At 51.7% G+C, this 22156-nt stretch overlaps 1 protein-coding gene across 1 annotated transcript in view; it reads left to right on the top strand.

Annotated features, from left to right (window-relative positions):
• Window positions 1–22156, top strand: part of LOC140395365 (transient receptor potential cation channel subfamily V member 6-like) — a 141902-nt gene that overhangs the window by 56819 nt on the left and 62927 nt on the right. The window contains exon 4 of the mRNA XM_072483021.1: window positions 18358–18498. Within this exon, the coding sequence (XP_072339122.1) occupies window positions 18358–18498 (141 nt within the window). The remainder of the gene's footprint in view (window positions 1–18357; window positions 18499–22156) is intronic.

Consider the following 22156-nt stretch of genomic DNA (forward strand, 5'->3'; position numbering starts at 1 on the left):
ACAGAGTGCAGCTGGTCACAGAGTAAAGCTCACCACAGAGTGCAGCTCACCACAGAGTACAGCTCACCACAGAGTACAGCTCACCACAGAGTGCAGATGGTCACAGAGTGCAGCTGGTCACAGAGTGCAACTGGTCACAGAGTGCAGCTCACCACAGAGTGCAGCTCATCACAGAGTGCAGCTCACAACAGCGTGCAGCTGGTCACAGAGTGCAGCTCATCACAGAGTGCAGCTGGTCACAGAGTGCAGCTGGTCCCAGAGTGCAGCTCACAACTGAGTGCAGCTCACCACAGGTGCAGTTGGTCACAGAGTGCAGCTGGTCACAGAGTGCAGCTCGTCACAGGTGCAGTTGGTCACAGAGTGCAGCTGGTCACAGAGTAAAGCTCACCACAGAGTAAAGCTCACCACAGAGTACAGCTCACCACAGAGTACAGCTCACCACAGAGTGCAGGTGGTCACAGAGTGCAGCTGGTCACAGAGTGCAACTGGTCAAAGAATGCAGCTCACCACAGAGCGCAAGAGTGCAGCTCACCACAGAGTACATCTCACCACAGAGTGCAGATGGTCACAGAGTGCAGCTGGTCACAGAGTGCAACTGGTCACAGAGTGCAGCTGGTCACAGAGTGCAGCTGGTCACAGAGTACAGCTCACCACAGAGAGCAGATGGTGACAGAGTGCAGCTGGTCACAGAGTGCAGCTCATCACAGAGTACAGTTCATCACAGAGTACAGCTCACCACAGAGTGCAGCTCATCACAGAGTACAGCTCACCACAGAGTACAGCTCACCACAGAGTACAGCTCACCAGAGAGTGCAGCTGGTCACAGAGTGCAGCTGGTCACAGAGTGCAGCTGGTCACAGAGTGCAGCTCACCACAGAGTGCAGCTGCTCACAGAGTACAGCTCACCACAGAGTGCAGCTCACCACAGAGTACAGCTCCCCACAGAGTACAGCTCACCACAGAGTGCAGCTCACAACTAAGTTCAGCTGGTCACAGAGTGCAGATGGTCACAGAGTGCAGCTGGTCACAGAATGCAGCTGGTCACAGAGTGCAGCTGGTCACAGAGTGCAGCTCATCACAGGTGCAGCTGGTCACAGAGTGCAGCTCACCAGAGTGCAGCTGGTCACAGAGTACAGCTCACCACAGAGTGCAGCTCACCACAGAGTGCAGCTCATCACAGAGTACAGCTCATCACAGGTGCAGCTGGTCACAGAGTGCAACTCGTCACAAGTACAGTTGGTCACAGAGTACATCTCACCACAGAGTGCAGATGGTCACAGAGTGCAGCTGGTCACAGAGTGCAACTGGTCACAGAGTGCAGCTGGTCACAGAGTGCAGCTGGTCACAGAGTAGAGCTCACCACAGAGAGCAGATGGTCACAGAGTGCAGCTGGTCACAGAGTGCAGCTCATCACAGAGTACAGCTCATCACAGAGTACAGCTCACCACAGAGTGCAGCTCATCACAGAGTACAGCTCACCACAGAGTACAGCTCACCACAGAGTACAGCTCACCACAGAGTACAGCTCACCACAGAGTACAGCTCACCACAGAATACAGCTCACCACAGAGTACAGCTCACCACAGAGTGCAGCTCATCACAGAGTACAGCTCACCACAGAGTACAGCTCACCACAGAATACAGCTCACCACAGAGTGCAGCTCACCATTGTGTTCAGCAGGTCATAGAGTGCAGCTGGTCACAGAGTGCAGCTCACTACAGAGTGCAGCTGCTCACAGAGTACAGCTCACCACAGAGTGCAGCTCACCACAGAGTACAGCTCCCCACAGAGTACAGCTCACCACAGAGTGCAGATCACAACTAAGTTCAGCTGGTCACAGAGTGCAGATGGTCACAGAGTGCAGCTGGTCACAGAATGCAGCTGGTCACAGAGTGCAGCTGGTCACAGAGTGCAGCTCATCACAGGTGCAGCTGGTCACAGAGTGCAGCTCACCAGAGTGCAGCTGGTCACAGAGTACAGCTCACCACAGAGTGCAGCTCACCACAGAGTGCAGCTCATCACAGAGTACAGCTCATCACAGGTGCAGCTGGTCACAGAGTGCAGCTCGTCACAAGTACAGTTGGTCACAGAGTACAGCTCACCACAGAGTGCAGCTCACCACAGAGTGCAGCTGGTCACAAAGTGCAGCTCGTTACAGGTGCAGTTGGTCACAGAGTGCAGCTCACTACAGAGTGCAGCTCACCACAGAGTGCAGCTCACCACAGAGTGCAGCACATCACAGAGTACAGCTCGTCACAGGTGCAGTTGGTCACAGAGTGTAGCTCACCACAGAGTGCAGCTCACCACAGAGTGCAGCTCACCACAGAGCGCAGCTCATCACAGAGTACAGCTCACCACAGAGTGCAGCTCATCACAGAGTGCAGCTGGTCACAGAGTGCAGCTCATCACAGGTGAAGCTGGTCACAGAGTACAGCTCACCACAGAGTACAGCTCACCACAGAGTGCAGCTGGTCACTGAGTGCAGCTCACCACAGAGTGCAGCTCGTCACAGGTGCAGTTGGTCACAGAGTGCAGCTCATCACAGAGTGCAGCTAGTCACAGAGTGCAGCTCACCACAGAGTACAGCTCACCACAGAGTGCAGCTCACCACAGAGTGCAGATGGTCACAGAGTGCAGCTTGTCACAGAGTGCAACTGGTCAAAGAATGCAGCACATCACAGAGCGCAAGAGTGCAGCTCACCACAGAGTGCAGCTCACCATAGAATACAGCTCACCATAGAGTGCAGCTCACAATTGTGCTCAGCAGGTCATAGAGTGCAGCTGGTCACAGAGTGCAGCTGGTCACAGAGTACAGCTCATCACAGAGTGCAGCTCACCACAGAGTGCAGCTGGTCACAGATTACAGCTCACTACAGAGTGCAGCTCACCACAGAGTACAGCTCACCACAGAGTACAGCTCACCACGGAGTACTGCTCACCACAGAGTGCAGCTCACCACAGAGTACAGCTCGTCACAGGTGCAGCTGGTCACAAAGTGCAGCTGGTCACAGAGTGCAGCTGGTCACAGAATGCTGCTGGTCACAGACCGCAGCTCACCACAAAGTGCATCTCACCACAGAGTGCAGCTCACAACTGAGTCCAGCTGGTCACAGATTGCAGCGGTCTCATAGTACAGCTCACCACAGAGTGCAGCTCATCACAGAGTACAGCTCATCACAGGTGCAGCTGGTCACAGAGTGCAGCTCACAACTGAGTCCAGCTGGTCACAGAGTACAGCTCAGCACAGAGTGCAGCTCACAACTCAGTCCAGCTGGTCACAGAGTGCAGATAGTCACAGAATGCAGCTGGTCACAGAGTACAGCTCACCACAGAGTGCAGCTGGTCACAGAGTACAGCTCATCACAGAGTGCAGCTCACCACAGAATACAGCTCACCACAGAGTGCAGCTCACCATTGTGTTCAGCAGGTCATAGAGTGCAGCTGGTCACAGAGTGCAGCTCACCACAGAGTGTTGCTGCTCACAGAGTACAGCTCACCACAGAGTGCAGCTCACCACAGAGTACAGCTCCCCACAGAGTACAGCTCACCACAGAGTGCAGCTCACAACTAAGTTCAGCTGGTCACAGAGTGCAGATGGTCACAGAGTGCAGCTGGTCACAGAATGCAGCTGGTCCCAGAGTGCAGCTCACAACAGAGTGCATCTCACCACAGAGTGTAGCTCACCACAGAGTGCAGCTGGTCACAGAGTGCAGCTCACCACAGAGTGCAGCTCATCACAGAGTGCAGCTCTTCACAGAGTGCAGCTCACAACAGCGTGCAGCTGGTCACAGAGTGCAGCTTGTCACAGAGTGCAACTGGTCAAAGAATGCAGCTCACCACAGAGCGCAAGAGTGCAGCTCACCACAGAGTGCAGCTCACCACAGAATACAGCTCACCATAGAGTGCAGCTCACAATTGTGTTCAGCAGGCCATAGAGTGCAGCTGGTCACAGAGTGCACCTCATCACAGAGTGCAGCTGGTCACAGAGTGCAGCTCATCACAGAGTGCAGCTGGTCACAGAGTACAGCTAACTCCAGAGTGCAGCTCACCACAGAGTACAGCTCACCACAGAGTACAGCTCACCACGGAGTACTGCTCACCACAGCGTGCACCTCATCACAGAGTGCAGCTGGTCACAGAGTACAGCTCATCACAGAGTGCAGCTCACCACAGAGTGCAGCTGATCACAGAGTACAGCTCACTCCAGAGTGCAGCTCACCACAGAGTACAGCTCGCCACAGAGTACAGCTCACCACGGAGTACTGCTTACCACAGAGTGCAGCTCACCACAGAGTGCAGCTCGTCACAGGTGCAACTGGACACAGAGTGCAGCTCGTCACAGAGTGCAGCTGGTCACAGTGTACAGCTCACCGCAGTGTGCAGCTCACCACAGAATACAGCTTACCACAGAGTACAGCTCACCATGGAGTACAGCTCACCACAGAGTGCAGCTCAGAACTAAGTTCAGCTGGTCACAGAGTGCAGCTGGTCACAGAGTGCAGCTGGTCCCAGAGTGCAGCTCACAACAGAGTGCATCTCACCACAGAGTGTAGCTCACCACAGAGTGCAGCTGGTCACAGAGTGCAGCTCACCACAGAGTGCAGCTCATCACAGAGTGCAGCTCACAGCAGCGTGCAGCTGGTCACAGAGTGCAGCTCATCACAGAGTGCAGCTGGTCACAGAGTGCAGCTGGTCCCAGAGTGCAGCTCACAACTGAGTCCAGCTGGTCACAGAGTGTAGCTCACCACAGAGTGCAGCTGGTCACAGAGTGCAGCTCACCACAGAGTGCAGCTCATCACAGAGTACAGCTCACAACAGCGTGCAGCTGGTCACAGAGTGCAGCTCATCACAGAGTGCAGCTGGTCACAGAGTGCAGCTGGTCACAGAGTGCAGCTGGTCACAGAGTGCAGCTCACCACAGAGTGCAGCTCATCACAGAGTGCAGCTGGTCACAGAGTGCAGCTCACCACAGAGTGCAGCTCATCACAGAGTGCAGCTGGTCACAGAGTGCAGCTGGTCACAGAGTGCAGCTCACCACAGAGTGCAGCTCATCACAGAGTGCAGCTGGTCACAGAGTGCAGCTGGTCACAGAGTGCAGCTCACCACAGAGTGCAGCTCATCACAGAGTGCAGCTGGTCACAGAGTACAACTCATCACAGAGTGCAGCTGGTCACAGAGTGCAGCTGGTCACAGAGTGCAGCTCACCACAGAGTGCAACTGGTCACAGAGTACAGCTGGTCACCGAGTGCAGCTGGTCACAGAGTGCAGCTGGTCACAGAGTGCAGCTCACCACAGAGTGCAACTGGTCACAGAGTACAGCTGGTCACCGAGTGAAGCTGGTCACAGAGTGCAGCTGGTCACAGAGTGCAACTGGTCACTGATCCACTATCAATTATCACAAAGACGAGAGTAGTGGAATAATCGAGGCTTTATTGAGCAAAGATGTTGTGCCTCCTGTAGCTGGAACCAGAATGGCTGCAGCACCGGCGAGCACACACATTTATACGCCGCCTACTGGACGGAGCCAGCAGGCAGGGAGTTACCCATGTACCTCTACTATACGGGCCTTACCGTAATACATGTAATACTACTTAGTGGTGACTACCACATTCAACCCCTGTTAAAAAAGAGTCCGGCGGGGGTGGTGGAAACATTACAAGTTCAGTCTGTCGGGGGCCTTGACCCTCCTCTACGATCGCCTGAGTCCTGGTGGTGATGTGCGTCACCTGTAACACCGGGAGCGTGTTGTCCTCGTTTTAGTCACCCCTGAGTGGAACCAGTGGGAGGACGGATCCCGCCGGGGTGGGGGCTCCGGTGAGGTTCGCTGGGGGGGCGAGTGAGTGGTGCAGTGGTGGAAGAGGCAGCCGGGGGGGGGGGGGGGGTTAGGTTGGGGGCTGTAGGTGGGGATCCAACGGGTGCCAGGTCCCGGACGGAGACTGTGTCCTGGCGCCCGTCGGGGTGTGCCACGTAGGCGTACTGCGGGTTCACGTGTAGGAGGTGTACTCTTTCGACCAATGGGTCCGACTTGTAGGTCCACACATGGTTGCGAAGGGGGACGGGTCCAGGAACTGTCAGCCATGTTGGGAGCGAGACCCCGGAGGTGGACTTCCTGGGGAAGGCAAACACATGTTCGTGAGGGGTCTCGTTCGTCACGGTGCAGAGGAGCGATCGGATGGAGTGGAGCTCGTCGGGGAGGACTTCCTGCCAGCGGGAGACCGGGAGATTTTTAGATCGCAGGGCCAACAGGACCGGCTTCCAGACCGTCCCGTTCTCCCTCTCCACCTGCCCGTTTCCCCGGGGGTTGTAGCTGGTCGTCCTGCTCGAGGCAATGCACTTGCTGAGCAGGAACTGAAGCAGCTCATCGCTCATAAAAGAGGTTCCCCGATCACTGTGGATATAGGTGGGGAAGCCGAACAGAGTGAAGATGCTGTGGAGGGCTTTAATGACCATGGCAGAAGTCATATCGGGGCATGGGATGACGTAAGAGAACTGGGAGTACTCGTGAATCACGTTTAGAAAGTACGTGTTGCGGTTGGTGGAGGGGGAGGGCCCTTTGAAGATCACGCTGATGCGTTCAAAAGGGCGGGAGGCCTTCACCAGGTGCGCTCCATCTGGCCGGTAGAAGTGCAGCTTACACTCTGCGCAGACCTGGTAGTCTCTGGTGACGGTCCTGACCTCCTCAATGGAGTAGGGCAGGTTGCGGGCCTTGACGAAATGGAAGAACCGGGTGACCCCCGGGTGGCAGAGGTCATAGTGGAAAGCCCGAAGTCGGTCCACTTGTGCGCTGACACATGTACCGCGGGATAGGGCAGCAGGGGGCTCGTTGAGCTTCCCCGGGCAATACAAAATCTCGTAATTATAGGTGGAGAGCTCGATTCTCCACCTCAAGATTTTGTCGTTTTTGATCTTGCCCCGCTGTGTGTTATTGAACATGAAGGCAACCGACCGTTGGTCAGTGAGGAGAGTGAATCTCCTGCTGGTCAGGTAATGCCTACAATGTCTCACAGCGTCCACAATGGCTTGGGCCTTCTTTTCGACAGAGGAGTGCCGAGTTTCGGAGGCATGGAGGGTGCGGGAGAAGAAGGCCACCGGCCTGCCCGCCTTGTTGAGGGTGGCGGCCAGAGCCACGTCCGATGCATTGCTCTCGACCTAAAAGGGGAGGGACTCGTTGACCGCGTGCATCGTGGCCTTGGCGATATCTGCCTTGATGCAGTTGAAGGCCTGGCGGGCCTCAGCCGTCAGGAGAAAGACTGTGGATTGAATGAGTGGGCGGGCCTTGTCCGCATAATTAGGGACCCACTGGGCATAATAGGAGGAAAACCCCAGGCATCTTTTCAGGGCCTTGGGGCAGTGGGGGAGTGGGAGTTCCATGAGGGGACGCATGCGGTCGAGGTCGGGTCCATTTTCCACTACGTAGCCAAGGATGGCTAAGCGGTTGGTGCGGAACACGAATTTCTCCTTATTGTATGTGAGATTAAGGAGTTTGGCGGTCTGGAGGAATTTTTGGAAGTTTGCGTCGTGGTCCTGCTGATCGTGGCCGCAGATGGTGACGTTATCTAGGTATGGGAAGGTGGCCCGCAGTCCGTACCGGTCAACCATTCGGTCCATCTCTCGCTGGAGGACCGAGACCACATTAGTGATGTCGAAGGAAACCCTAAGGAAGTGATAGAGGCGGCCATCTGCTTCGAACGCAGTGTATTGGCGGTCCTCCGGGCGGATGGGGAGCTGGTGGGAGGCGGACTTCAGTCCACTGTGGAAAAGACCCGATACTGCGCAATCTGACTGACAATTTCAGATATGCGTGGGAGGGGGTCCGTGTCGAGCTGCGTGTACCGGTTGATGGTCTGACTGTCGTCAGTGACCATCCTGTGCTTCTCCCCAGTCTTTACTACTACCACTTGAGCTCTCCAGGGGCTGTTGCTGGCCTCAATGACCCCCTCCCGCAGAAGCCGTTGGACCTCCGACCTGATGAAGGTCCGGTCCTGGGCACTGTACCGTCTGCTCCTGGTGGCGACGGGTTTGCAATCCGGGGTGAGGTTCGCAAACAGGGAAGGTGGATCGACCTTAAGGGTCGTGAGGCCGAACTCGGTGAGGTGGGGTAGGGGTCCGCCGAATTTTAAGGTTAAGCTTTGGAGGTGGCACTGGAAGTCCAGGCCAAGTAACAGGGCAGCGCAGAGGTTGGGGAGTACGTAGAGCCCGAAGTTGATGAACTCTACGCCTTGGACGGTGAGGGTCGCGATGCAGTAACCCCGGATTTCCACGGAATGGGATCCGGAGGCCAGGGAGATTTTCTGGGTGACAGGGTGTACCGGGAGGGAGCAGAGCCTTACCATAGTGGGGTGGATGAAGCTCTCCGTGCTCCCGGAGTCAAAAAGGCAGGTCGTCTCGTGCCCATCGATCTTCATCGTCGTTATTGCGGTCGCGAGGTTGCGGGGCCGGGACTGGTCCATGGTGTTCGAGGCGAGCTGCAGCAGATGCTGGGAGGTCCCGGGCTGGTCAGCGGTGGTGGGAGTAGCGGCAGGCGATGAACGGCCAGACGAGCAGGGGTCCTGAGACACCGTCCAAAATAGCGCTTAAGATGGCGGTGCCCACGGGCTGCACGTGGCTTGTGATGAGGAAGATGGTGGCGCCCCTGGGTCGCACGTGGGGGGTGCAGGAATGCCGGGCCTGGAACAGCGACGACCGACCGGGCCTGGCAAACAGAAACAAAGTGTCCCTTTTTCCCACATCCGTCGCAGGTCGCGCTCTGCGCCGGGCAGTGCTGCCGGGGGTGTTTGTTCTGCCCGCAAAAATAGCACTTCGACCCCCCCAGGGTTGGCTGGCTGCCGCGCGCCGCAGGCCTGCAGTGAGCTGGAGTCGGCAGCTGGTGGGGCCCACGATGCCCACGAGGGTGCTGCGCGGTCGGGGGCATATGACTGGACGTTACGGGAGGCCACTTCTAACGAGTTAGCGAGCTGCCTAGTTCCCGCAAGATCAAGCGTACCTCCTTCCAATAGCCGCTGGCGGATGTATGCAGATCTCATGCCCGTGACGTAGGCGTCTCTAATTAAAAGTTCTGTGTGCTGGACTGCCAAAACTGCCTGGCAGCCACAGTTCCTACCTAGGATGTGCATGGCACGCCAGAAATCGTCCAGAGACTCCCCGGGGAGTTGCTGTCTCGTGGCCAGGAGATTACTGGTCAAACGTAATGTCCCTTCAGGAGCTCTATCGCTTCGGAGTAAGTGGGCGCATCCCGGATGAGAGGAAAAATGTCAGGGCTCACCAGTGAATAAAGGACTTGGAGCTTCTGCGAGTCCGAGGGTTCCTCAGCGTATATTTTGAAGCAGGCTAGCCAGTGATCAAAGGCGGACGTAGCGTTGGCTGCTGGAGCGCTCAGCTGCAGGCGACCAGGTTTGATGCGGAGATCCATCGTTTTAAAACATTCTTTGCTCAATAAATTGATGTACTATCAATTACCACAAAGACGAGAGTAGTGGAATTATCAAGTCTTTATTGAGCAAAGATTTGTGCCTCCTGTAGCTGGAACCAGAATGGCTGCAGTACCGGCGAGCACCCACATTTATACCCCGCCTACTGGGCGGAGCCAGCAGGCAGCGATTTACCCTTGTACCTCTATTATACAGGCAGTGCTGTAATGCATGTAATACTACTTAGTGGTGACTACCACAGTCACAGAGTGCATCTGGTCACAGAGTGCAGCTCACTACTGAGTGCAGCTAGTCACAGAGTGCAGCTCACTACTGAGTGCAGCTGGTCACAGAGTGCAGCTGGTCACAGAGTGCAGCTCACCACAGAGTGCAGCTGGTCACAGAGTGCAGCTCACTACTGAGTGCAGCTGGTCACAGAGTGCAGCTCACTACTGAGTGCAGCTGGTCACAGAGTGCAGCTGGTCACAGAGTGCAGCTCACCACAAAGTGCAGCTCACCACAGAGTGCAGCTGGTCACAGAGTGCAGCTCACCACAGAATGCAGCTGGTCACAGAGTGCGGCTCACCACAGAGTGCAGCTGGTCACAGAGTGCAGCTAGTCACAGAGTACAGCTGGTCACTACTGAGTGCAGCTGGTCACAGAGTGCAGCTCACCACAGTGTGCAGCTGGTCACAGAGTGCAGCTCATCACAGGTGCAACTGGTCACAGAGTGCAGCTCTCCGCATAGTGCAGCTTACTACTGAATGCAGCTTGTCACAGAGTGCAGCTGATCACAGAGTGCAGCTGGTCACAGAGTGCAGCTCACCACAGAGTGCAGCTGGTCACAGAGTGCAGCTCATCACAGGTGCAACTGGTCACAGAGTGCAGCTCTCCGCATAGTGCAGCTTACTACTGAATGCAGCTTGTCACAGAGTGCAGCTGATCACAGAGTGCAGCTGGTCACAGAGTGCAGCTGGTCACAGAGTGCAGCTGGTCACAGAGTACAGCTGGTCACAGAGTACAGCTGGCCACAGAGTACATCTCACCTCAGAGTGCAGCTCACCACAGAGTGCAACTGGTCACAGAGTGCAGCTGGTCACAGAGTGCAGCTCACCACAGATGCAGCTGGTCACAGAGTGCAGCTGGTCACAGAGTGCAGCTCACCACAGAGTGCAGCTGGTCACAGAGTGCAGCTCATCACAGGTGCAACTGGTCACAGAGTGCAGCTCATCACAGAGTGCAGCTCACCTCAGAGTGCAGCTCACCACAGAGTGCAACTGGTCACAGAGTGCAGCTGGTCACAGAGTGCAGCTGGTCACAGTGTACAGCTCACCTCAGAGTGCAGCTCACCACAGAGTGCAGCTGGTCACAGAGTGCAGCTGGTCACAGAGTGCAGCTGGTCACAGAGTGCAGCTCACCACAGCGTGCAGCTCACCACAGAGTGCAGCTGGTCACAGAGTGCAGCTGGTCACAGAGTGCAGCTGGTCACAGAGTGCAGCTCACCACAGAGTGCAGCTGGTCACAGATTACAGCTCACCACAGAGTGCAGCTGGTCACAGAGTGCAGCTGGTCACAGAGTGCAGCTGGTCACAGAGTGCAGCTGGTCACAGAGTGCAGCTGGTCACAGAGTGCAGCTCACCACAGAGTGCAGCTGGTCACAGAGTGCAGCTGGTCACAGAACGCAGCTGGTCACAGAGTGCAGCTGGTCACAGAGTGCAGCTCACCACAGAGTGCAGCTGGTCACAGAGTGCAGCTGGTCACAGAGTGCAGCTGGTCACAGAGTGCAGCTGGTCACAGAGTGCAGCTCACCACAGAGTGCAGCTGGTCACAGAGTGCAGCTGGTCACAGAGTGCAGCTGGTCACAGAGTGCAGCTCACCACAGAGTGCAGCTGGTCACAGAGTGAAGCTCATCACAGGTGCAACTGGTCACAGAGTGCAGCTCATCACAGAGTGCAGCTCACCTCAGAGTGCACCTGGTCACAGAGTGCAGCTGGTCACAGAGTGCAGCTGGTCACAGAGTGCAGCTGGTCACAGAGTGCAGCTCACCACAGCGTGCAGATCACCACAGAGTGCAGCTGGTCACAGAGTGCAGCTCACCACAGAGTGCAGCTGGTCACAGAGTGCAGCTGGTCACAGAGTGCAGCTGGTCACAGAGTGCAGCTCACCACAGAGTGCAGCTGGTCACAGAGTGCAGCTCATCACAGGTGCAACTGGTCACAGAGTGCAGCTCATCACAGAGTGCAGCTCACCTCAGAGTGCAGCTCACCACAGAGTGCAACTGGTCACAGAGTGCAGCTGGTCACAGAGTGCAGCTGGTCACAGAGTGCAGCTCACCTCAGAGTGCAGCTCACCACAGAGTGCAGCTGGTCACAGAGTGCAGCTCACCACAGAGTGCAGCTGGTCACAGAGTGCAGCTGGTCACAGAGTGTAGCTGGTCACAGAGTGCAGCTCACCACAGAGTGCAGCTGGTCACAGAGTGCAGCTGGTCACAGAGTGCAGCGCACCACAAAGTGCAGCTGGTCACAGAGTGCAGCTCATCACAGAGTGCAGCTGGTCACAGAGTGCAGATAGTCACAGAGTGCACCTGGTCACAGAGTGCAGCTCATCACAGAGTGCAGCGCACCACAAAGTACAGCTGGTCACAGAGTGCAGCTCATCACAGAGTGCAGATAGTCACAGAGTGCAGCTGGTCACAGAGTGCAGCTGGTCACAGAGTGCAGCGCACCACAGAGTGCAGCTGGTCACAGAGTACAGCTGGTCACAGAGTGCAGCTGGTCACAGAGTGCAGCTGGTGACAGAGTACAGCTCACCACAGAGTGCAGCTCACAACAGAGTGCAGCTGGTCACAGAGTGCAGCTCACCACAGAGTGCAGCTCACCACAGAGTGCAGCTCGTCACATAGTGCAGCTCACCACAGAGTGCAGCTGGTGACAGAGTACAGCTCACCACAGAGTGCAGCTCACCACAGAGTGCAGCTCGTCACAGAGTGAGAACTTGGGGAATTTGAATTACAGCTGGTATAAATAGAGGTGAATTCTGCTAGGCAGATGAAGTAAGCAAATTCAGAGACAACATCACTGAGCACAGCTATTCACAGTGTGAATTTGGGAATATGGAGAGTAAGGGAATTTGGTGCAGTGCTGGAAAAGGGAAGCAGGAATGTGTTTCAGACTCCAGTATCTGCAGTAATTTGCTTTTATCAGGTACGTGATTGGTTGGTGAGTAATTTGCTTATTCATCTTTCAAAACCTAGGTAATGTACCAGTAATTATAAGGTTTTATTACTATTAGTAAGGTTAACTAGCAGGAGTGGAACCCAATGGGCGTGGTCAGATTCATGAATTATAAATTAATTTTGAAAATAATAATTAATTAATTAAAAAATATTAAAAATGAACAGGAGAGGTGATGTGTTGCAACTGCAAAACCTCAAAGATAATGGCCGGGATTCTCCGACCCCGCAACGGGTCGGAGAATCCCCAGGGGGACGCGAGAATCGCGCCCTGTCGCCCGACACTGGATTACTGATTCTCCGGCGGCGATTCTCGGGCGCCTGCAGGATCACCACCGCGCCAGCCGGGGTCTGTTGAATGCGGCCCCCCCGGCGATTCTCCGGGCCCCAACAGGCCGAGTGGCTGCCGAGTTCGGCCGCATCCCGCCGCCGTGGGTTACTCAGGTCCCACACAGCGGGACCTTGAAGGTGTGTCTGCAGGGGCCATCCTAGAGGGGGTTGGGCGGGCCTCCACGGTGGCCTAGCCTGCTATTGGGGCCTACTGATCGGCGGGCGGGCTGGTTCCGTGGGGGCCTATGTTCCTCCGCGCTGGGACCCTGTAGGGCTCCGCCATATTGCCCAGGGGCCGGCGCGGAGGCCTGAACCCACGCGCTTGCGTGGAATCACGCCTGCAGTTCCGCGCCGGCTGGAGCTGCGGGGACCACTCCGGCGCTGACCTAGCCCCCCAGTATTGGGAGCATTCCTGAAATCGGGGACCAATGACGCCGGAGTGGTTGGCACCGGTTTTCATGCCGGCTTCAGAACTTGGCCGCAGGATTGGGGAATCCCAGCCAATGAAACCTGGGTTATTGCCTTGTTATGGGCCAGGGCTTAGACACTCCAAAGTGTATTATGAAGCTCACCTGACGAACAGCTTTCATGGTGAATTTGGCTAGGATGAGACAAGAGCCATCACTTCAGATGTGATGCATCAGACTTCCTCGGCACTTTTATCAAAACAAAGTTTATCGTAAGAATGTAGTTAACATATGTAAAACACTTAACAAGAATTTGTTATCAACAGCTACAGTCATCTATGTATATAGCTCTTAATGAATCCCCCTTAACTGTTCCAATTCAATCCTAAATCCAATAAAACCAAAACCCCTTTCAAGGTTAGTGAGTGAGGAGTGGGGGTTGGGTAGTAAGTGAGGCGTGGGGATGGGTAGTGTCTGAGGTCTGGGAGTTGGTTAGTGAGTGAGGAGTGTGGGGATGGGTAGTGTGTGAGATCTGGGAGTTTGGTAGTGAGTGAGGAGAGGGGGATGGGTAGTGAGTGAGGAGTGGGGGATGGGTAGTGAGTGAGGCATGGGGATGGTAGTGAGTGAGGAGTGGGGGATTTGATTTGATTTGATTTAATTTATTATTGTCACATGTATTAGTATACAGTGAAAAGTATTGTTTCTTGCATGCTGTACAAACAATGCATACCGTACATAGGGAAGGAAGGAGAGACTGCAGAATATAATGTTACAGTTATAGCAAGGTGTAGAGAAAAGATCAACTTAATACGAGGTAGGTCCATTCAAAAGTCTGATGGCAGTAGGGGAGAAGCTGTTCTTGAGTCGGTTGGTACGTCACCTCAAACTTTGGTATCTTTTTCCTGACGGAAGAAGGTGGAAGAGAGTATGTCCGGTGTGCGTGTGGTCCTTAATTATGCTGGCTGCCTTTCTGAGGCAGCGGGAATTATAGATAGAGTCAATGGATGGGAGGCTGGTTTGCATGATGGACTGGGCTACATTCACTACCTTTTGCAGTTCCCTGCAGTCTTGGGCAGAGCAGGATCCACACCAAGCTGTGATACAACCAGAAAGAATGCTTTCTATGGTGCATCTGTAGAAGTTGGTGAGGGTCGTAGCTGACATGCCAAATTTCCTTAGTCTTCTGAGAAAGTAGAGTCGTTGGTGGGCTTTCTTAACTATAGTGTCGGCATGGGGGGATTAGGACAGGTTGTTGGTGATCTGCACACCTAAAAACTTGAAGCTCCTGTACAGGGCCCCGGTGGCAAGTGTAATTACAAATAGGCAATGATCTGACCACTTCCGACTATATAGGGGTACAAGACAGGGATGTCCCTTGTCCCTGTTACTGTTTGCGTTGGCAATTGAGCCATTGGCCATAGCGCTGAGGGGCTCTAGGAAGTGGAGGGGGGTACTTAGAGGAGGAGAAGAGCATCGGGTGTCATTATACGCGGTAGATTTGTTGTTGTATGTTGCGGACCCAGTGGAGGGGATGCCTGAGATAATGCAGACACTCAGGGAGTTTGGAGAATTTTCAGGATATAAATTGAATTTGGGGAAGAGTGAACTGTTTGTGATGCACCCCGGGGAACAGGGCAGGGGATTAGACGATTTACCGTTGAGGAGGGTAAGAAGAGATTTCCGGTATTTAGGGATCCAGGTGGCCAGGAACTGGGGAACTTTGCATAAGCTTAACTTGGCACGACTGGTAGAGCAGATGGAAGAGGACTTTAGGAGGTGGGACATGGCGCCCCTGTCATTGGCGGGCAGGGTGCAGGCGGTTAAAATGGTGGTCCTTCCGAGGTTTCTTTTTGTGTTCCAGTGCCTCCCTGTACTGATTACAAAGGCCTTTTTTAAGAAGGTGGACAAGAGCATTATGAGCTTTGTGTGGGCTGGAAAAACCCCAAGAGTAAAGAGGGAGTTCCTGTAGCGCAGTAGGGACAGAGGGGGACTGGCACTGCCGAGTCTAAGTGATTATTATTGGGCCGCCAACATGTCAATGATATGTAAGTGGATGAGGGAAGGGGAAGGAGCGGCGTGGAAAAGACTGGAGATGGCATCCTGCAGGGGAACTAGCTTAAAAGCACTGGCGACGGCGCCGTTACCGTTCTCCCCGAAAAAATACACCACAAACCCAGTGGTGGTGGCAACTCTGAAAATTTGGGGGCAGTGGAGACGACATAAGGGAGTGACGGGTGCCTCAGTGTGGTCCCCGATAAGGAACAACCATAGGTTCATCCCGGGAAGGATAGATGGGGGATTTAAATCTTGGCAGCGAGCAGGAATTGCGAAATTGCAGGACTTGTTCTTAGACGGGACGTTCGCGAGTCTGGGAGCACTGACAGAAAAATATGGGTTGCCACCTGGGAATGCATTTCGCTATATGCAAGTGAGGGCATTTGTGAGGCAACAGGTGAGGGAATTTCTGCAGCTCCCGGCGCAAGAGAGCCAGGACCGAGTGATTTCGGGGGCATGGGTGGGTGATGGTAGGGTGTCAGATATATATAGGGAAATGAGGGACGAGGGGGAGACGATGGTAGAGGAGCTGAAGGGAAAATGGGAGGAGGAGCTGGGGGAAGAGATTGAGGAGGGGCTGTGGGCAGATGCCCTAAGTAGGGTAAACTCTTCGTCCTCGTGTGCCAGGCTCAGCCTGATACAATTCAAGGTTCTACACAGGGCGCATATGACGGGAACAAGGCTGAGTAGATTTTTTGGAGTGGAAGATAGGTGCGGGAGATGCGCGGGAAGCCCGGCGAACCACACCCACATGTTTTGGTCATGTCCGGTATTGCATGGGTTCTGGGTGGGTGTGGCAAAAGTGACCTCGAAGGTGGTGGGGGTCCGGGTCAAACCAAGCTGGGGGTTGGCTATATTTGGGGTTGCAGATGAGCCGGGAGTGCAGGAGGCGAGAGAGGCCGACGTGTTGGCCTTTGCGTCCCTAGTAGCCCGGCGAAGGATTCTACTTATGTGGAAAGAAGCTAAGCCCCCGGGTGTGGAGGCCTGGATCAACGACATGGCAGGGTTTATAAAACTGGAGCGGATAAAATATGCATTAAGAGGTTCGGCTCAAGGGTTCACCGGGCGGTGGCAACCGTTCCTCGACTATCTCGCAGAGCAATAAGGGAAAATAGGAAAGGCAGCAGCAGCAGCCCGGGGGGGAGGGCTCATTTGGGTCTTCAGGGGTTTTATGTGTGTGTTTATATATTAGTTATTTATATTTGATTTCACAAAGTTACTATTTTAGTTATTATTTCTGTTGTTTCTTATTTTGTTATTGCCAGTTGCCGATAGTCAGCATATTATTTATTTATAAAACGATCAATGTATATATTATTACAAAGTTGTAAAATGGGAAATTTTTGTTTGATCGAAAAACTTTCATAAAATATATATATTTTTTAAAACTTGAAGCTCTCGACCCTTTCTACTTCGTTCCCATTGATGTAGACCGGGGCATGTTCTCCACTACGCTTCCTGAATTCGATGACAATCTCCTTTATTTTGTTGACATTGAGGGAGAGATTATTGTCGTCGCACCAGTTCACCAGATTCTCGATCTCATTCCTGTACTCTGTCTCATCATTATTTGAAATCCGACCCTCTACAGTGGTGTCATCAGCAAATTTGAAAATCGAGTTGGAGGGGAATTTGGCCACACAGTCACAGGTGTATAAGGAGTATAGTAGGGGGCTGAGGACACAGTCTTGTGGGGCAGCGGTGTTGAGGATGATCGTGGAGGAGGTGTTGTTGCCTATCTTTACTGATTGTGGCCTGTGGGTTTGAAAGTTCAGGATCCAGTCGCAGAGGGAGGAGCCGAGGCCAAGGCCACGGAGTTTGGAGATGAGTTTTGTAGGAATGATGGTGTTGAAGGCTGAGCTGTAGTCGATAAATAGGAGTCTGACATAGGTGTCTTTGTTATCTAGGTTTTCCAGGGTAGAGTGCGGGGCCATGGAGATGGCATCGGCTGTAGACCTGTGGCAGCGGTAGGTGAACTGTAGTGGACCAAGGCAATTTGGGAGGCTGGAGTTGATTCGTGCCATGACTAACCTTTCGAAGCACTTCATGATGATGGATGTCAGAGCCACTGGACGATAGTCATTAAGGCACGCTGCTTGACTTTTTTGGTACAGGGATGATGGTCGTCATCTTGAACCAGATCGGGACCTCAGATTGTTGTAAAGAGAGGTTGAAGATGGGATGGGTAGTAAGTGAGGAGTGGGAATGGGTAGTAAGTGAGGAGTGGGGATGGGTAGTGAGTGAGGAGTAGGGGATGGGTAGTGAGTGAGGCATGGGGGAAAGGGGAGTGAGTGAGGCATGGGGGAAAGGGGAGTGAGTGAGGAGTGGGGGATGGGTAGTGAGTGAGGAGCGGGGATGGGTAGTGAGTGAGGAGTGGAGATGGGTAGTGAGTGAGGAGTGGGGATGGGTAGTGAGTGTGGAATGGTGGATGGGTAGTGAGTGAGGCATGGGGGAAAGGGGAGTGAATGACGAGTGGGGGATGGGTAGTGAGTGAGGAGCGGGGATGGGTAGTGAGTGAGGAGTGGAGATGGGTAGTGAGTGAGGAGTGGGGATGGGTAGTGAGTGTGGAATGGTGGATGGGTAGTGAGTGTGGAATGGTGGATGGGTAGTGAGTGAGGAGTGGGGATGGGTAGTGAGTGAGGAGTGGGGATGGGTAGTGAGTGAGGAGTGGGGATGGGTAGTGAGTGAGGAGTGGGGATGGATAGTGAGTGTGGAATGGTGGATGGGTAGTGAGTGAGGAGTGGGGTATGGATAGTGAGTGAGGAGGGTAATGGGTAGTGAGTGAGGAGTAGGAGATGTGTAGAGAGTGAGGTAATCTATACTGTTTGAGAGTGTTGGACATGAGTGTGATTTTGGCTGAAGTTATTGATGTTTCTGTGAATGCATACTGAATCCAGAAATAATTAGCGATAATTTTGCCAAATAGGGGAAACAGCCCTTCACATCGCTGTGGCCAATCAGAATGTGGGTCTCGTGAAAGAACTGATAAGCCGTAGAGCTGATGTGGTAACACCTCGAGCAACTGGGACGTTCTTCCGGAAAAGCAGCAGAAGTATCATTTATTACGGTGAGTGCAGCATCCATTCAGACCTAGTATTCAGAGCCATTGGATGGAGCTTCACCCACTTTACTGACCAGGGAATCACAGTTTCTTTAAGCCTCATCATCGACAGACATTCCCAGCAGACATATGCTGGAAAGCCGAAGACATATATGTGACATTATGAGAAATGTACAGAACTGTAAGGGTTAATGTTATGTCCAAATCAACCACTAAAGGGAGCTAGATGCAGAACTATATAAAGCATGATGCTAAGCCTTCTGGGAGAGTGTTGAGGAGAATACTAGATGAAAGACTGTAGGAAAGATGGTGTGAGTGAGGGGAGATCATAGTTATTGTTTTAGTGTAGAGATTAGTGGTAGATGAGTGTAGATTGTATGTTTATTGTCAATTGTTTATTATATAGAAGTAAGAGTCGAATTCAATTAAGTAGTGTAAATAAATCTTTAGCTTTGTTCAATACAACCATCCTAGGATCTGAACCACAAAGAACACCACAATATATAGAGCCATAGAGGGCTACAACATAGAAAAGGCACTTCGGCCATCGTGTCTGTGCTGGTCAAAAACAACCAACTAACAATTCTAATTCCATTTTCTAGCACTTGGCCCATAGCCTTATATGCCTTGGCATCGCATGTGCACATCTATATATGTTGAATTTAAACTCAAGAACAACATCTGACATCTATTTAGCACCTAGGTTCAGTAACATATCCCTAAGCACTTCACAGGAATCAAACAAAGCCTGGCACTGAACAATATAAGATGATCTTCAGACGGATGACTTGGTCACACATGCCTTAAAAAAAGGAAAAGGGAGGTAAAGAAATGGAAGAATTCGGCAGGGAATTCCTGTGTTAAGGGCCTCACAGTGGAAGCCACAGCTGCCAATGTTGGGGCAAAGGCAATGGTGTTGGGCAGGAACCAGATTTGGAGCATCACAGATGCCCCAGAGGGTTGTGCGACTGGAGGAGGTTACAGAGATAGGGAGGGGCAAGGCCGTGGAGAGATTTGTATCATAGGAATTGATGTTTTGAAATCGGAGGTATGATCCAGGTGCGATTGCGTCAGTGAATACAATAGTGCTGGGTGAAGGGGTCTTGGTGCGAGGCGGGACACAGACTGCAGAGGATTGGATGAGCTCAAGTTGACCAAGGACGAAACTTCCAATGGGAATGGGCTGAGCTGAAAAGAAAGCTATGGAATGAAAATCGCAGGAGGGAACAATTTCAGGTTGGAAATTCAAATCGGGACATTCAATACGTGTGCAGCATAGCGGATTTGAAGGGCATCCAAACCAAAAGACCAGCCCTGCTGGGTATGCACTTTCACGTGTTATGGGCGAGGCGTTTTCAGAACCCCAAAATGTATCATGGAGTTCAACCAACCTCCCCCTTTAATGTATTTGTTGCTTTTCTGAGCACGCGGCTTTTTCCCTAGGTGTGGGATTACAATTATGGACACGTGGGTTTTTAAACACAAAACACTGTTTATTCCATGAACTCAATTTAACATCTTAAATAAACATTGGATCTCTTAACACCCCTTACTTCAAAGATAACTCAGAAAATATTACAACAGTAAATAACTCCTTAAAATGTTCCTTCAAACTTCCAAGATACTTAACACCTTTAAGCAGTATCACATCAGGTTAAAGGATATATATTTTTTCTGTAGAATGGCAGAGATATATTAGCTTGGCTGACTTCAGCTCCAACACCTTGCTTTCTTCCTGCAAACTGCAAAACTAAACTGCAAAACCAAACTGCAAAATGGCTGACCTGAGCTGAGCCACACCCACTCTCTGACATCACTGTTTTCTTAAAGGCACATTGCTTAAACATCCATGTCTTAAAGGTGCCCTCACATGACACCTCCCCGAAGAAAAAAAAATAAACCATCAACTTCAAGATGGTTTCATTTTTCACTTTTGCACCATCCACTAACAAACAGTAAATATACCTTTTCGATTTAAAAAAAAACAACCTCCTGGATTTCTTTTTAAATCTGAGGTACACTCTCTTTATTGTCTCCCATCAGATCAACTTTACCTTTACCACTTGAGTATTTCTCATGTCCCCAGTTTCTATCAATCACCAGCTGAAACTGATGTCGGAAATCAATCTTTGATTTATGAACTAATTCATATTCATCTGCCATTTCTGCTGCTAATCTCACAGTTTTAACCCTCTGTTCTTCCACATGAGTTCTCACTACATCAGGAATTGAATTTTTACGCCCTCAACATTGTCTTTAATATCTGATGCCACCTTTCTAACGCTCCCTGTGATTCTGGATGGTACGCAGTTGATTTAAATTGTTTTATTCCTAAGCTATCCATAACTTCTTTGAATAACTTTGAAGTAAAATTTGTTCCTTGATCCGATTGAATTTCTGTCGGTAGTCCATATCTAGTAAAGAATTTAAGTAACTCCTCCACAATCCTTTTACATGTAATATTACATACTGGAATGGCCTCTGGAAACCGAGTAGACACATCCATTACAGTTAAAAGATATTGATTCCCACTTTTTGTTTTAGGAAGCGGTCCTACACAATCGATTAGGACCCTTGTAAAAGGTTCCTCAAATGCTGGAATGGGTATTAAGGGTGCTGGTTTTATCACTGCTTGAGGTTTCCCTATCACTTGACATGTGTGACATGATTGACCAAATTTAACTACATCTTTATGTAGTTCAGGCCAATAAAAATGTTTCTGGATTTTAGCTTGAGTTTTCCTTATTCTCAAATGACCTCTGACTGGTATCTCATGTGCAACTCGCAACACCTCCTTTCTATATCCTACCGGCAATACTACTTGATGAACTTCTGCCCACTTTTCATCCGCCTGCATGTGTACAGGTCTCCATTTTCTCATCAAGACATCACTTTTACGGTAATAACACTCTGGTATACACTCAGATTCCTCTTCCGTATATGCTTTCTGATATATCCGTTTTATTTCTACATCTTTCTGTTGTAACTCCGCCAATTTTCCTGAACTAAAATTATCTGCCTCATCCTCCACCTGTTCTTGTTCTTTTTCAACCATCTGATCAAAAATCGTTTCTGATAATTGCATTTCAACTTCATCTTCACTCTTTGATTTCTCCTCTTGTCTTAACCTGTGACTTTGCGACCTTGTTACTACACAATCTGGAAAAATCCCAGGATATTCGTCCTTCAACCCTTCAGTTGACTGATTTTCCACTGGCTTATCAACCACAGTAGGCATCACTCCCACCTGCGATCCAGCTATATAATTACCCAAGATAAACTGTATTCCTGGACAAGATAGTTTATCTATTACTCCTATGACCACTTCACCACTCTTCACTGGACTTTCCAACCTTACCTTATATAATGGAACACTACTCCTCTCACCCTGAATTCCACATATCGCCACCTTTTATGGCAACATTCTCCCCAAACTACATAATTCGTCATCTCTTACCATTAAAGATTGACTAGCCCCTGTATCTCTTAAAATTGTGACTTCTTTTCCTGCTCCTCCTGATACACATGAGTAAACTTTACCCACACAAGTAAATTCTTTAAATCATCTGGCACCTTCTTAACAATTACTTCTTGAACAGGCTGTACAATTGTTTGCACCTCCTTCACTTCCCTTGGGTTTCCTTTACCACTCTAACAAACCCCA

This window comes from Scyliorhinus torazame, chromosome 18 (genome assembly GCF_047496885.1).
Source record: "Scyliorhinus torazame isolate Kashiwa2021f chromosome 18, sScyTor2.1, whole genome shotgun sequence".
Lineage (NCBI taxonomy): Eukaryota > Metazoa > Chordata > Chondrichthyes > Carcharhiniformes > Scyliorhinidae > Scyliorhinus > Scyliorhinus torazame.